The following is a 15,681-nucleotide window of genomic DNA, read 5'->3' as shown; positions in this document are numbered from 1 at the left end:
AGTCAGCTGACACAGGCCAGCCGCACAGCGCTTTCCATGTCTACACTGCTATTTTTCAGCAGTGTACTATCCCCCTGCCTCCCAGCACAGCTGATGCCTTTCCCTGCCGCAGTGAAAGCCTCCAGTAGCAGGGAAAGGCTCTGACAAGAGGGAGGTGGCAGGGAAATGCTCCAGAAGCTCTCCACTGCCAGAGCCTTTCCCCGCTATCTTCCCCCTGCTGGAGCTTTTCACAACCACATGTAGCTACACACTGCAGTGAGTGTGGATGGAGCTTCCCCTTCACTGAGGTGTGTGGCTACACGTATCCTACATGGTGCACAAGTGTAGACAAGGCCTAGGAAAGAAAGTTTGTTCTTAACTCAAGTTGATTAAATTGAGGAAAATCATAGTGAAGACAAGGCAATTTTTAGTTTTCACATGAATTAGTATGTTAAGTTACAGATTAGGCTCCCTACAGGGCTTTTCTATGAAAGGGGAACATCGAGACTTTGGAAATGCGTATTGAAAACCTGATTTAAATACCTTCTTTTCTCTCAACTTGACAATTTTATTCAAGAAATACAATAAAGAAATAGACTGAAATTAGGAGTGTGACTTTCTGTAGTTATATGTACAACTTACATTTCTTTCAAGTCTATTTATATGTAATCTCTTTCCCTTTGAAACATGCAAGTGAAGATTGCATTTGCTGCAAGTATATACATCATATTCTGAATAATGTGTTACAGTTGGACTGAGGATTCTATTAGAACCAAGTTTCAATTAAGCTTTTTTCCATTTGAAAATGTAGCCAATATCTTATAATTTGATATTCCAACCAGGCTCTCACTGCAATAAAGACAGAATAAACATTGTTTTTTATTTTATATTCCCCAACAGCTCAGCATTTTTCAGCGTACAGAGCTGCTTTAAAAATGTAATATCATTGGGAGTCCCTAAAGTTAGGAGATTGCTTTAAGTACAATCAGAATTTAATATGGGGGGAGAGGTTGTTTTGGGTTTTTCTTTAGGTTAGAATGTCAGGGCTTTTCAGCTTATTAATACATCACGAGATTCTGTTTGCACCTGTTTTCACTTCTGTGTAAGGTGTAGTTAGTACGTAGGCTAGTGTGTAGGTGTTGTGGGAGGAGACGCAGCAAAATGAGACAGCAAGAGCAATTTCCTCAGTACACATATGAGTACTACCCTCTTACCTGATGGGCCAGGTAGTTTCCAAGAAAGAATGAGTCTTGTTTACTTAGCTTAAGACCAGTCCATTGCATCTGTTGGAAGCTTACTTCAATAGTCACTAAGAAGATCTTAAATCATCTTTGGGTGTGTTAGGATTATTGTGGCAAACACATATAGTTCAGCCGGTTTGCTTATTTTACGTAGATATGGAACTGGCAGCGGTCAGAGCCATATACTACAGAATGTGTACTATAACAAATCTGAAATAATGCATAGTGCCTGATAAGAACTCTTTAATCTGCACATGCTACTGTAGAATTTCAACCCTTTTTTTTTTTTTTTTTTTTTTTGGTAATAAAGAAAAATGTTTTGCAAGGCCAGCATGAAGCGGACAAAATCTGGAGCAAAGAAGGATTTTATGCAGTAGTCATATTTCTCAGCATCTTTGTCATTGTTGCAACATGTTTAATGGTAAGTCTGTTGCTTTACCTTCTTTCTGTTTTCATTTATTTATTGCTTACATCAGCCTGACAGACAGAGTCCTGCCTCCTTTATTTCAAGAGGGTTTTCATAAAATAGTCAGAAGCTCAGCCTCTAAGTATCAGTGAGTAACTCTGATAGTGTTGGGAGGCCAAAGCCTGATGAGTAATAGAAATACTTATTATGTTTAGAATGTTTTATATCTGATATAAAATATCACTAATGGTAAGTTTCAGAAATAATGGACATTTAACCATTCACAATAACCATGCAGTAATTAAATTGAGGGCTTCTAGTAACATGATAATCCATGAGAGTGAAGCCTAAGTGAGTGGTTTATGGAGGTCACAGGAGCCCTCAATGTCACTACAGATTTCTAGTGTATTTTATTTCTTATATTATGTGGTAATAAAAAACACAACATTGACATAATACGTTTTATACATGGTAATATGGTATTAGCACTGTGTAACAATATAATTACAATAAAATATGAATTTGACATTGAAAATATTGATATTACCACTATTCAAAAAAGTAGTTAGGGATAAGTGTGTTATTTAACTGCTCTTTTAACATGACGTCTAACATGTGATGCAGGATATGTCTGGTGGTCAGGTGTCTAGCCACTGGGTGTCCAGGGAACATCCTTGCCAATGAATGAAGCTCAAAAAAATTTAAAGGGCCCTGAGTGCATTTTGACACTGGAGGTATTAAAGGGACACTCTGAAATCTTTTTCAATTTGATTTTGTTAAAAAAAAGGAAACTGTCAATTATAGCTTCAGAATCTGAATCATTCCCACACTGTTAGGGCATGAGGAAGGCTCCACCGTCCCTGGGTCTCCAGGGCCATTCTTTGCATGTCCTCTGTGATGTTAAGTTCCATAAGTTTTCTCTCTCTGAGTAGTGTTCAGTGGAGGGATTCTTTTGGTTTGCCCCACTTTCATGTTCCTCCAGCTGCTCAAGAATGTGTTCATTCTTAACACATGTCCCAAATATTTCCATCATCTTTTCTGGATAACTTTACAGATAAGGAATTGTTGAACTCTGATGAATCTTGGCACTATTCATTCCACTGAATACCTAGTACTTTTCAAACAGACTTGCTTTCAAGGGCATTTAGATGTCTGTCTATATACCTTTGGATCTGCAGCTTTTACATCCGTATGTTAAGATGGAAATAACATTTCAGATGAAGATTTGTTGTTCGGTCTGTAAATTATAGATTTTTGATGACAAAATCTTACTTAAGCTGGTAAAGCCTCTCTGAAGTTGTGGGGGAGGGAGTTCTTGTTTTTTTCCCACCTGACAAACATTAATCCTCCCTCTTCCCCTCCTCACCCCTCATTTCTTATGGAGAATAAGACACATCGCATCATCAAAGATGTAACTCTGGAAACAGGATGTGATAACTTTTTCTGTCTCTGCTGCCTAGCTGTTCACTTTGTGGAAGCAGAGTACAACACCTTGGACACCTATTCCGCCTTCCTCCTTTTATCTACATAATCTCTGAGTGCATAAGCATACATTTAGCACACATAAAATCACAAATTCTGCAGGCTACAAAATGTTGGGCCTGTAATGGGGTACCCAAAATGGCTATATTGGAATTATACTGCAGCTGCATATTTATCCCTACATGCTTATTCCTGGGAGTGTCAAAGGTGCTGTTGGCCAAATCTGGATCTAGATTACTTGGAAGTGTCTCTTAAAATGTGAAGTGGAAACTAATTAGATGGGTGCACAATAGTGGTTAGTGCAAGCTAGTTGAATTGTCTATGTTAATCCTTTGTTCTATAGAATTATTATGGAAATTATAAAACTGTACAGCTTTTTTTCTTAATTGGGTTTTACAAATCATGATATTTAACTACACAGTTTTTACACTGACAGAAGACTGTGCATTAAAAGTCTTTACATATTTTATTTTTAATTTCTCTGGAATTTATTAATGAACTGCAATAAGAAAACTATCAAGCCTATATTTTATTATGCAGTGTATTGCTATATACAGTAATACAGTACTACATGAGCTAAATTCAGACCAGTAAATTGTTCCTCCCAGGCCACCCATTTATTTCTGTGACCCCCCATCACCAGAATAACTGTGCTCTTTGTGTCTCAGAAGGGATTCACCACCAGTGGTCCTCTTCTGCAGTCCAAACTATGGACTAATTTCTTCTGAGAGCTCCATACATCATTTATAACCTATTAAGCAACAGACTAATTAAGTGTAACTATTTAACAATGCTATTCTAAGGAGAACAGGTCTCTCTGTGATTTTTATTTTGAATAGATAATGGATTGTTATTACACTAACCATTTTCATACATAATACTATATTTGATAGAGCAGGTTGAACTATTCATTTTGAATATTTCTTATGAATTCAGCCCTTTTTTTGTTTCGAAGTATTTCAAAAATGATCCAGATTTCTTAATGTGCTTTTTATTCATAAATAGGTACTAAATGGGTAATTATTAGACTACAGGTTACTTGTAGAGCTGGTTAACAAATGGGATAATTTTTATTTAAAAAAGTGTCCCTTTTTCTTGTCAAGAGTTTTCAGATTCTGAAATTTGAAAAACAGAATGACTTTTTTCACACACACAAAAGAAAAGACAAGAAAAATTTGACCCTTTTTTGTGTAAGTTGTGAGATTGAACATTTTTTGACTGGCCCTAGTTGTTTATAAAAATGTAATTTGTCATTCATTATTTTTGCAGGATGGTTCTTACCAAAATCATGTGGGGGTTTTTTCTGCCACTTGATTGAATTTTACAAACACTTTAATCAGGAGAATATTGAATAACAGGAAATTCACTTGTCCTGTAAAAATTTTCACAACTGATTATTTGTTCTAAAGTTTGTGCAGCTTTTAGACTTCACAAAATTTTCAGGATACTCAAAAACACTATGATCATAGGAATATACACAAATAATTTATGACGCCATACATCAAAGAAAACCAAACTTGGTCTTTTTATTCTTGAAACATGAGATTAATTTTAAAAATACTGCATCATGGTAACATCTTATGTTCAATGCTTAGTAGAATTGCTGAGGAAATAGTAAGAGATTAACCAAGGATTTCTAGCCAGTCCAAAGGTTAGTTTCTCTTTCTAGGAGGCCTCTTCAATTTTTCTTAAGTAAGCTTTATTGAGTGACTTAAGCAAAATCAAAACAATATACTTTTATTCTGAAGTAAGAGTGTCCACACACATTCATGCACTGAAATAACAAAAGATATGAGTTAAAAATCAATTTGCCTGTGAAAGTTAGGCTCTCTTTTGAGGTATTCTGGGCAGAAACAAAAGGTGTGAACTTCAGCGTATGTAGATTAGGCCTACTCATGACTCCATGTGGACCCAAGCAAGGAGGCGACAGGAAGAGGAGTTGCATTCTCATTGAGTTGTGAGTCTACACCAGGGCCCTCATATATGCAAAATTTAAAGATGTCCCACTGTGTCCTAGAAAGCAGCTCTTTAAAGATTAGGGATTTTTCTTCATATTTTTCAGTCATCCTGTATCTCTGTGTTAGTGTGTACCATTTATCCTAGTGTTCTGAGGTGGCTGTAGAGAACTGCCTTTCCTTAGCTCTTGTGAGCTATAACAGGGACAGACACCTTATTCCATGAAGGCCTTGTCTACGCTCAGCCTTGAACTGAGTCTAAGCTTTCTTTAAACATGGCTGTAACTAAATTGGTTATTTGCATAGTTTTGTTGGCTATTATTGTTAGAGCCAAACTGTTTTTAAAAAACATTTTTAAAAATCCAGAATGTCTTTTTAAACATGGTTTTGATATGATTTTCCCCCATCCACACTGTTTGGGCAAACTGTGTTAGCTGAAACCATGTTTAAATGAAGACCAAACATGGTTCCTTAACTCATTTCATAGCCTGTTATGGATGGGATCTAAATTTACTGGGGGTTTTTTTTTTCTATGTCAAATAGCAGAGTATTGGAGAGAGGTAGGAAATTATGCTAGTCTGGATGGACCCCAAAGACCTAACTGACTGTGCCTCCAAATGAGACATCACATTGAAAGAAAACAATGTAAATATGTGATTTAAAATGTTGTGCCAAGAATGGCAGAGTGATATTCTCATAATCAAGTATCTAGGAATTATCTGAAAGCAGAGAAGCCCAAAATGATTTGTAGGAGGAAAGTGGTTAGAATATCTCAAACATCTGTATTTATTTATCCAATATACCTGTTGGGTTTTGTAATACAATTAGGGCTATTTTCCTCCAAAGTGAGGAGGACCAAATCTTGCTCACTTTACTGATGTGATTTATTCTCTAACTCAATTAAATGAATATAGTGTTTACATATGTTACTGAGGCCTGCCTAATGGGTGAATTGCTTGTAAATGGGACAATTCCAAGCTCACACTGAAATATTAATTTTTGAATATTACCATGAAAATGGATGTATGAGATATATCCAGTCACACACATAGGGCTAGGCAGTGACAGGCCCTGACACAGGGGCTTGAATGAGAGTATTCACGGAGCCTCACTGAGTGGAAGCACCATAAAAGTTCCTGGATTTGTGGCAAAAGGAAGTAGAAGCAACACATTATGTTCCTCAATTACTCAGGAGCTTGTGGAATCCCCTGTAGACACTGCAGACCAGAGGGATTTCCTAAGGTCTGGGTGGATGAAAAAGAGACTGAGTTGAAGAGTGCAAAAATATACTTATTTTGTCTGCTGATACTGGGACTCGCTTTAAATTATTTATAGCACCTAGAAAAGAAATATAGTATGGTTGTTACTAGGACTGTCGATTAATCGCAGTTAACTCAGGCAATTAACTCAAAAAAATTAATCATGACTAATTGCAGTTTTCATCGCACTGTTCGACCATAGAATACCAATTGAAATTTATTAAATATTTTTGGATGTTTTTCTACATTTTCAAATATATTGATTTAAATTACAACACAGAATACAAAGTGTACAGTGCTCACATTATATTATTTTATTACAAATATTTGCACTGTAAAAATGATAAATAAGAAATAGTTTTTTTCAATTCATCTCATCCAAGTACTGTAATACAATCTCTTTATCATGAAAGTGCAACTTACAAATGTAGATTTTTTTTGTTACATAACTGCATTCAAAAACAAAACAATGCAAAACTTTACAGCCTACAAGTCCACTCAGTCCTACTTCTTGTTCAGCCAATCGCTCAGACAAACAAGTTTGTTTACATTTACGGGAGATAATGCTGCCCACGTCTTATTTACAGTGTCACCAGAAAGTGAGAACAGGCGTTCGCATGGCACATTTGTAGCCGGCATTGCAAGGTATATATATGCCAGATATGCTAAACATTTGAATGTCCCTTCATGCTTCGGCCAACATTCCAGAGGACATGCTTCCATGCTGATGATGCTCGTTTAAAAAATAACGTGTTAATTAAATTTGTGACTCCTTGGGGGAGAATTGTATGTCTCCGGCTCTGTTTTACCTGCATTCTGCCATATATTTCATGTTATAGTAGTCTCGGATGATGTTCCAGCACATGTTGTTCATTTTAAGAACACATTCACTGCAGTTTTGACAAAACGCAAAAAAGGTACCAATGTGAGATTTCTAAAGATAGCTACAGCCCTCAACCCAAAGTTTAAGAATCTGAAGTGCCTTCCAAAATCTGAGAGGGATGAGGTGTGGAGGATGCTTTCACAAGTCTGAAAAGAGCAACACTCCGATGCGGAAACTACAGAACCCGAACCACCAAAAAAGAAAATCACCCTTCTGCTGGTGGCGTCTGACGCAGATGATGAAAATGAAGATGCGTCAGTCGGCACTGCTTTGGATTATCGAGTAGAACATGTCATCAGCATGGATGCATGTCCTCTGGAATGGTGGTTGAAGCATGAAGGGACATATGATTCTTTAGTACATCTGGCATGTAAATATCTTGTGACGCCTGCTACAACAGTGCCATGTGAATGCCTGTTCTCACTTTCAGGTGACACTGTAAACAAGAAACAGGCAGCATTATCTCCTGCAAATGTTAACAAACTTGTTTGTCTGAGCGATTGGCTGAACAAGAAATAGGACTGAGTGGAGTTGTAGGCTCTAAAGATTTACATTTTTTTGTTTTTAAATGCAGTTTTTTGTACATAATTCTACATCTGTATGTTCAACTTTCATGACAGAGATTACACTACAGTACTTGTATGAGGTGAAATGAAAAATACTATTTCTTTTTTTTTTACAATGCAAATATTTGTAATCAAAAATATAAACTGAGCACTGTACACTTTGTATTCTGTGTTGTAATGGAAATCAATATATTTGAAAATGTAGAAAAATCCAAAAATATTTAAATAAATGGTATTCTATTATTGTTTAACAGCACGATTAATTTTTTTAAAATGCTTGACAGCCCTAGTTGTTACAGAGACATGATAGTGGTTACCTTATTGTAAGTTTCATAGATTTTCTTCTTCTTTTTTTTAAACGCTAGAAGGGATCATCTAAAGTGACACAACCGCAGCTCAGAAGAGCTTGTTTCTTTTTCCAAAAATAGTAACTCCATAGCTGCTAAAGAGACATAGTGTTGGGGTCCTTTGCAATGGCAAAAATGGGGCCCTTGTTACCTTCACAGTCACTGCCAAGCCAGTGTATCTTTGACATGGAACTCCACTGAGGTCAGTAGAGCTGAATCCAGAATTAATATGACATTATGAAAAGTAGTTACTACAGATAGCTGATCCCCAAGGGGCAATGAGTGGATAGTGGAATCCAGGTTAGATGGAGTTTTTAGATGTTAACATTTTGGCTATTGTAAAAATACAAGTTTTAAATTATCAAATGGCACCAGTCCACAATCAGCGGAACCTATTATGCATATGTTGGGTTTTATTAAGGATCATTGTGTATTTCTTGGTAGAGAAGATTTAAAAAATGTCTCAAGCTACAAGAAATCTACTGTCTACCTTCCCCAAGGAAACAAACAAAAACATGTGACATTTCTGAAACATTTAGAGTCTAAATGAATCCTGGAGTGATTTTTTGAAGTATTATAAACCTGAAGTGCTGAAATAATAGCACAATGGTGTTGCAAAGGTGACCTTGTAAAATTATTCTATTCTGGTAACAGTTCTTTGTGCAATGAGTAAACAACAAGTATTTTGAAACTCTAAAACAAATTTAGGACATAAGTTAGAGAGAGATGAGTCTGGATGTTTCATAAGCATCAGATGATATATTGCACTATTGTATTTTTGGTGTTAATATTTTGTGAAGCTTTTCTATAATTACTTTGTTTACCAGTATTTCTTTCCATTCAATGATTTTTGTGACAACTATCTCCCATTATGTTTTATTTATCTCTTTAATAATACAACTGCAGTAACTGTATTAAAAATAATTATTAGTTAGCAATGAGAACTTCTAAAACCTCCTACTACCTGTGTGCCAGTCATGGTTTATATAATAGAAATATTTACCCTTTTTGTTGGAAATACTTCAGCCCATGAGTTGTGGAATCCTTCTAGAAATCATTGATATTATATAAATCAATCCTAGGCATTTTTAATTCTTCCTTTACTTTGTTTTCACAGTAGTTGGGATAAAAATTGATACTCTTTCCTTTCTGTTTCTATAGGTTCTGTACAGATTAAAGGAAAAAATTCAGTTATCACTGCGACAAGATAAGGAGAAAAAACAGGAGATCCACCTTTCACCCATTCCCCTGCAGACAACTCGGTCTGAGTACAAGACAGCAAACAGAATGGTCCAACCTGAACAGGCTCCTAAAGTTGTTAATGTCATAGTGGACCCCCAAGGTCAATGTGTTCCTGAGATCAAACCTCCACTCTCTGCCAGTCCATCGCCTTTCAAAATGAAACCTGTGGGCCTTCAAGAAAGGTAGGATTATGCCGTAGCACACTCAATATTTACTGTTTCATTTTAAGATCTCATAGCATAGTTTGATGTGCACCTCCTCTTTCAGAGAAGCACTAAAAGGTGCCCATCGAACACACTGAGTGCCTTTGACATACATTTTAAAACACAGGAACATTGGAGAATACGAAGTAATAATCGACCAAAGCAACAACACTTCTTTCCCCTCGCACCCTGTCACACATTTGATCATCAGTCACATGAACTGTTTAATCCCTCCCCCATCATACTTCCCACCAGACAGAAATCCCACCGTCAGTTGCCTCAAGATATGTCTACACTGCAGTCAAATACCTGCAGCTGGCCTGTGTCAGCTGACTCAGGCTTGGGCTAGCAGGCTTTTAATTACGGTGTCGATGTTCAGGATTGGGGTGGAGCCTGGGCTCTAGGACCCTCCCCCATCACGGGGTTTCAGAGCTCGAGTCCAGCCCAAGCCCAAACCATTTACATCCCAATTAAACAGCCTCGTAGCTAGGTTTGACATTTTTCTGATTGCAGAAAACCAAACACCCTCGCTCCCTCGGTCATTTTCACCAGGCTGGGCAGGGGATTGGGGTCCGGGAGGGAGTGAGGGCTCTGGGCTGGTAGTGAGGGCTCTGGGGTGAGGCCAGAAATGAGAGGTTCAGGGTGCAGGGGGGCTCCAGGCTGGGGGGTTCAGAGTGCAAGAGGGGATGCGGGCTCAGGGAGGGAGTTTGGGTGCGGGAAGGAGCTCAGGGCTGGGGCAGGAGGTTGGAGTGTGGGGGAGGAGGGGAGAGGGTTCCAGCTGGAGATGCGGGCTCTAGTGTGGGGCCAGGAATGAGGAGTTTGGGATCTAGGAGGGAACTCCAGGCTGGGGGGTTCAGAGTGCAAGAGGGGATGCGGGCTCAGGGAGGGAGTTTGGGTGCGGGAAGGAGCTCAGGGCTGGGGCAGGAGGTTGGAGTGTGGGGGAGGAGGGGAGAGGGTTCCAGCTGGGGATGCGGGCTCTAGTGTGGGGCCAGGAATGAGGAGTTTGGGGTCTAGGAGGGAACTCCAGGCTGGGGGGTTCAGAATGAGGGAGAGGATGTGGGCTCTGGGAGGGAGTTTGGGTGCAGAAAGGGGCTCAGGGCTGGGGCAGGGGGTTGGGGTGTGGGAGGGGTTTCAGGGTGCAAGCGCCAGGCAGCACTTACCTTAGGCGGCTCCCAGAAGCGGCTGGCAGTTCCCTCTGGCTCCTAGGGAGAGGCACAGCCAGGCAGCTCTGTGCACCGCCCCCACCCGCAGGCACCACCCCCGCAGCTCCCATTGGCTGCAGTTCCTGCCCAATGGGAGCTGCAGAGTCGGCGTTCGATAGAGGGGCAGCACATGGAGCCTCCATAGCCACGCCTCTCCTAGGAGCCAGAGGGAAACACCAGCCGCTTCTGGGAGCCGCACAGAGCCAGGGCAGCCAGGGAGCCTGCTTTAGCCTCGCTGCACCGCCAACCGGACTTTTGACGGCCGGTTGGCGGTGCAGCACCAGCAGTGCTGACCGGAACCACCAGAATCCCTTTTCGACCAGGTGCTCCAGTTGAAAACTGGACACCTGGCAACCCTATCCGTAGCCCGAGTCAGCTGACACAGGCCAGCTGTGTGTGTTTGATTGTAGTGTAGACATACTCTCAGGTCACAATTCCAACCTTTCCTTTGCATCCTGCAAAGCCTTAGTGGGCATTGGCGTCTGAGGGCAACTAATACCTTTGGGTATGGAAACAGACTAAAACAAAAGCTCAGAGAACTGTCCCGTCGACTCTGAAACCTCTCTACCCCAAATAGACCACAACACAGGGGCAGTGCCATGGCATGGGGGTTGCAACATGGAGGCACCATGTAGGGTGTGCCTAATGCCTTGGCTTTCTTTAGTTTGGCCTTGCACTGTTCTCTGCCATTACCTTGTTCTCCCTCTTTTCTGTCTGTTGATTCACTGGATGTGTATTATTCAAATCCCAGTTTGTGAACTCTCTAGGGTAGGGACTGTCTTCATGGTGTACAAGGGGGCCCTAATCCTTGTCTGGGTTCCTTGGGCATGACCGCAGTGTAACTAATCAACATCATCCAGCCAGGAAGACTTGTTCTGCCCCCATAAGCAGGAATGTCAGGGGTACAATGGCCTCTCCCTTGATGTCACTCATCAAATGGGTGACCCCACTGCCATATTTGGCAGCAAGGGGGAATCTGTGACTCCACCTCTTGAGGAGGGAATAGAAGTTGGGCAATCGCAGAGAAGCACTATGACCTCTGCCTGCAGGGCTCCCCACTCACACAGACGTACCATTCTATGTAAAGCTGCTGGGGAATTTTTCGACAAATTGTTTTTTGCCCCCAAAATGCCAATTCATCAAAACTAAAACACCTTATGAAACAGGGTTGGTTTTGGCAGATCTCCCAACTCAGAAGGAGGGAGGGGGTAAAAAAAAGCTTTGAAATTGGTAACATGGGACATTGTGACATTTTCAAACTAGAAAGATGCAGTTTTTTTGAGTCAAAGTGACTTTTCGTTTCAAACTTTTAGTAAATTTAGACCAAAAAGGTGGGGAAAAAAACCCACTGAAATCAAATGAAACATTTTTGAAATTGAAAAGTTTCCATTGATTGGAACCTTTTATTTATTTACTGGGTTGGTTGGTCGGATTTTTGGTTTGTGAAAATTTTCAAGATTTTGACTTTTTGTCAAATCTTTAGAAATCTCAAAAATTCTCACTGGATGGGAAAACCTTTTCCTACCTAGCCTTGACCGGGTGTCCCAGCTGGACTGCAGAACTGTGCCAGGTCAGGGTTTGGCTCTCTAAATCTCTCCTTTTTTAACAAGAATGGAGACGTTTGGTACAGAAGCAAACACTGTTCACAGTTACTGCTATTGATGTATCATTGAAACAATTCTGTGGTTTGTCCAGCTTCTTAAAATATATTTTGTTTATGAATGATTCAGTAGATTCTTTGCACATCTTTTGCTGCCTCTTTCTCTAGCAAGAATCTTGCTTACCATTTTATATAATAAAGGGTTTTCCCAATAGGCTCCGCAGCTAACATTTGCATTTATCAGACGTATTTAATGTCTCTAATAAAATATATGCAACCAGGGCTGGTGCAACCATTTAGGCAAACTAGGCGGCTGCCTAGGGTGCCTAGTGGTTGGGAGCGCCAAAAAGCCCGCTCAGGTGAGGAGGTGGAGTGGAGGTGAGCTGGGGTGGGGGGCGCATGGGGAGGGCCGCCCGCAGTAACGGGGGGGGCGCACAGGGGAACCGCTCCCTGCCCCAGATCACCTCCACTCTGCCTCCTCCGCTGAGCACACAGCCCCCGCTCTAAGTCTCCTCCAATCGGTGCCACAAGCCTGGGAGGGGAGGAGAATTAGAGTGGTGCCGGTGTGCTCAGAGGAAGAGGCGGAGCCGAGGTGAGCTGGGGTGGGCTCCCCAGGCGGGGTTAGCTGCCACGGGGGGGAGTCTCCCCAGGCGGGGTTAGCTGCCGCAGAGGTGGGGGCTCCCCAGGCGGGGTTAGCTGCCACGGGGGGGGAGTCTCCCCAGGCGGGGTTAGCTGCCGCAGAGGTGGGGGCTCCCCAGGCGGGGTTAGCTGCCGTGGGGGGGGGAGTCTCCCCGGGCGGGATTAGCTGCCGTGGAGGGGGGTTGCTGCTGCGGGGGGGGAGCTCCCTGGGAAGGGGGGGTGGCAGGCTCCCCGGGTGGGGGGCTGGGTTAGCTGCCGCAGGGGGCGGGATTAGCTGGGGGGGGGGGCGCAAGGTGGAAGTTTCGCCTAGGGCGCGAAACTTCCTTGCACCGGCCCTGTATGCAACACATACTCTGGGACTGTAATACCATGATTAAGGCAGTTGAGAAGAAGTCTGATTGCCTTCCTGATACCATCATGATCCCAAATTATTGGTCCATCTGTAGCAGTAGTGGTAAAATAGGGAAGAGAGATGAAATACTTGCATGACTTTAATTTTTGGGGGCAGAATAAGGCTTTATTTCCTGCTAACGGAATTTATCAAAATCACACCAAACCTCAGCCTTCATTACCAACAATGTATCCTGAAACTACCATTGTTTATTAGGAATCCTTTGTAACAGAGCTCACTTTAAAGAAAGATCAAAACTTGTGTGATATGAGAGTTACCTACATCTGAACTACGGGCTTTGTCGCAGTCAAGTTGTTGGACGATGGGAGAGTGACATCTAGAGGAGGAAGAAAAGATTGCAATGTATCTTGGGTTTCATTCCTGAGTAGGAAAAAGAAAAGATTGGGCACGTTTCTTTCTGCAGCCCTTTCAGTTGCCCGGCTTTGGGTTCTTGTCCTGGATCACTTTTAGCTGAAGGTTTTCAAGTGTCCCTTTGAGCAGCTCCCTATTTCACTGAAGTGGATCCTGAAATACTCATTCAGCAGAATATTAGCTAAAGTGTTCCATTTCAATGTTTGTTCTAGTTTTGAGGAAAGGCAGCATGGCAAGGCTATCGTGACCATAACAGGCACTGTAACTCAATAGGTGAATTCTTTTCTCTAGTATTAATAGAAAGATGTCTTTCCATACTTGGCACATAGTAAATGTTTGCCCCATGGAAGAGATGGTGGTTAAAGATATACATGAATGGCATAGAGATGATAGACGGGCTCCGTCTGAGCTATGTTTCTTGATCCCTTTTTTCATTCTGGTTATTTAGTGATTCTTGGCTAGGAAAGGTGAAGGGCCTTCTTCAAGGCCTTTTAGAATCTTGTAAATTATTCAGCAGAGGATGCTTGAAAATTGCTGTTTCCTGGCATTCCCCTGTTTCCCTAAGTGACAAAGACCTATTATACTGGCAGAATGCCTGGTCCCATTACTGACCCAACAAGCAGGAGAACTAATATTCTCCAATATATGTCTCCTGTGAGGCACTGCAATAGTTCCTTGGGGCTTACACTTTCTCTTCTGTCATATTGCATGCTGCATGGTCATTTATTTTTCTATTTAAACTCTTATGAATTGGGCTGCAAATCAATATTTTTCCAACTAAAGGGTCAAGCCTAATTTTGATCTCAGCTAGTCCAGAGTTAATCTGATTTACACATTGTAACCAAAATCAGAATCTAATGGATAGTGATTTGGTATTTTAAATTGAAGTCTGACTAGTAAAGACTTCTTCTTTTCATGTCCCAGTCACAAACTAGATGTTTTTCCAGAACTGCGCACAAGTGATGGCTCATTCCATTGGTGCAGCAAGATCCTCCTTTGTACAGATCTCCCCAGGAGTTGGCAAACAAGCAGGTCCTCCACAGTGTACACTTCACCGCACTCACATGCATTTGTGCATTCAGTAAAGCACTGAAAACCCTATTAGAGTTATTAACAAGTTAAAACACAAAAGTGCTGGGTGTCCATTACAAAAGGAGTAAAGGAGATATGTTACCACACCAGCAAATCATGCATATGGTTTACTAGTGGAATTACTCCTTTATCCATCTATTATTAGAACATAAGAACAGGCATACTGGGTCAGACCAATGATCCATCTAGCCCATTATCCTATCTTCTGACAGCGGTCAATGCCAGGTGCTTCAGAGGGAATGAACAGAACAGGGCATCCCCTGTTGTCCACTCCCAGCTTCTGGCAGCTAGTGACTCCCAGAGCATGGGGTGCATCCCTGACCATCTTGTCTAATAGCCATTGATGGACCTAGCCTCCATGAACTTATCTAATTCTTTTTTTAACCCGTTTATAGTTTTAGCCTTCACAACATCCCCGGCAATGAATTCCACAGGTTGACTGAGTTGTGTATAGCTGTGCTCCTTTTGTTTGTTTTAAACCTGCTGCCTATTAATTTCATTGGGTGACCCCTAGTTCATGTATTATGTGAAGAGGTAAATAACAGTTCCTTATTCACTTTCTCCATACCATTTATGATTTTATAGACCTCTATTATATCACCTCCCCATCCCGTCGTCTCTTTTCCAAGCTGATCAGTCCCAGTCTTTCTAATCCCCTCTTATGTGGAAGCTGTTCCATACCCCTAATAATTTTTGTTGCCATTCTCTGTACTTTTTCCAATTCTAAAATATTTTTTTGAGATTTGGTGAAGAGCACTGCATGCAGTATTCAAGATATGGGCATACTGTGAATTCACATAGTGGCATTATGATATTTTCTGT

General features: G+C 41.2%; 1 protein-coding gene across 1 annotated transcript in view; it reads left to right on the top strand.

Annotated features, from left to right (window-relative positions):
* Nucleotides 1-15,681, top strand: part of PTPRR (protein tyrosine phosphatase receptor type R) — a 195,208-nt gene that overhangs the window by 112,980 nt on the left and 66,547 nt on the right. The window contains exons 5-6 of the mRNA XM_065408440.1: nucleotides 1,531-1,641; nucleotides 9,280-9,542. Coding sequence (XP_065264512.1) covers nucleotides 1,531-1,641; nucleotides 9,280-9,542 — 374 coding nt within the window. The remainder of the gene's footprint in view (nucleotides 1-1,530; nucleotides 1,642-9,279; nucleotides 9,543-15,681) is intronic.

Source organism: Emys orbicularis, chromosome 1, assembly GCF_028017835.1.
Source record: "Emys orbicularis isolate rEmyOrb1 chromosome 1, rEmyOrb1.hap1, whole genome shotgun sequence".
Lineage (NCBI taxonomy): Eukaryota > Metazoa > Chordata > Testudines > Emydidae > Emys > Emys orbicularis.
Note: the sequence above shows the minus strand (reverse complement) of the source record. Positions and strands in the feature narration are given on the sequence as shown.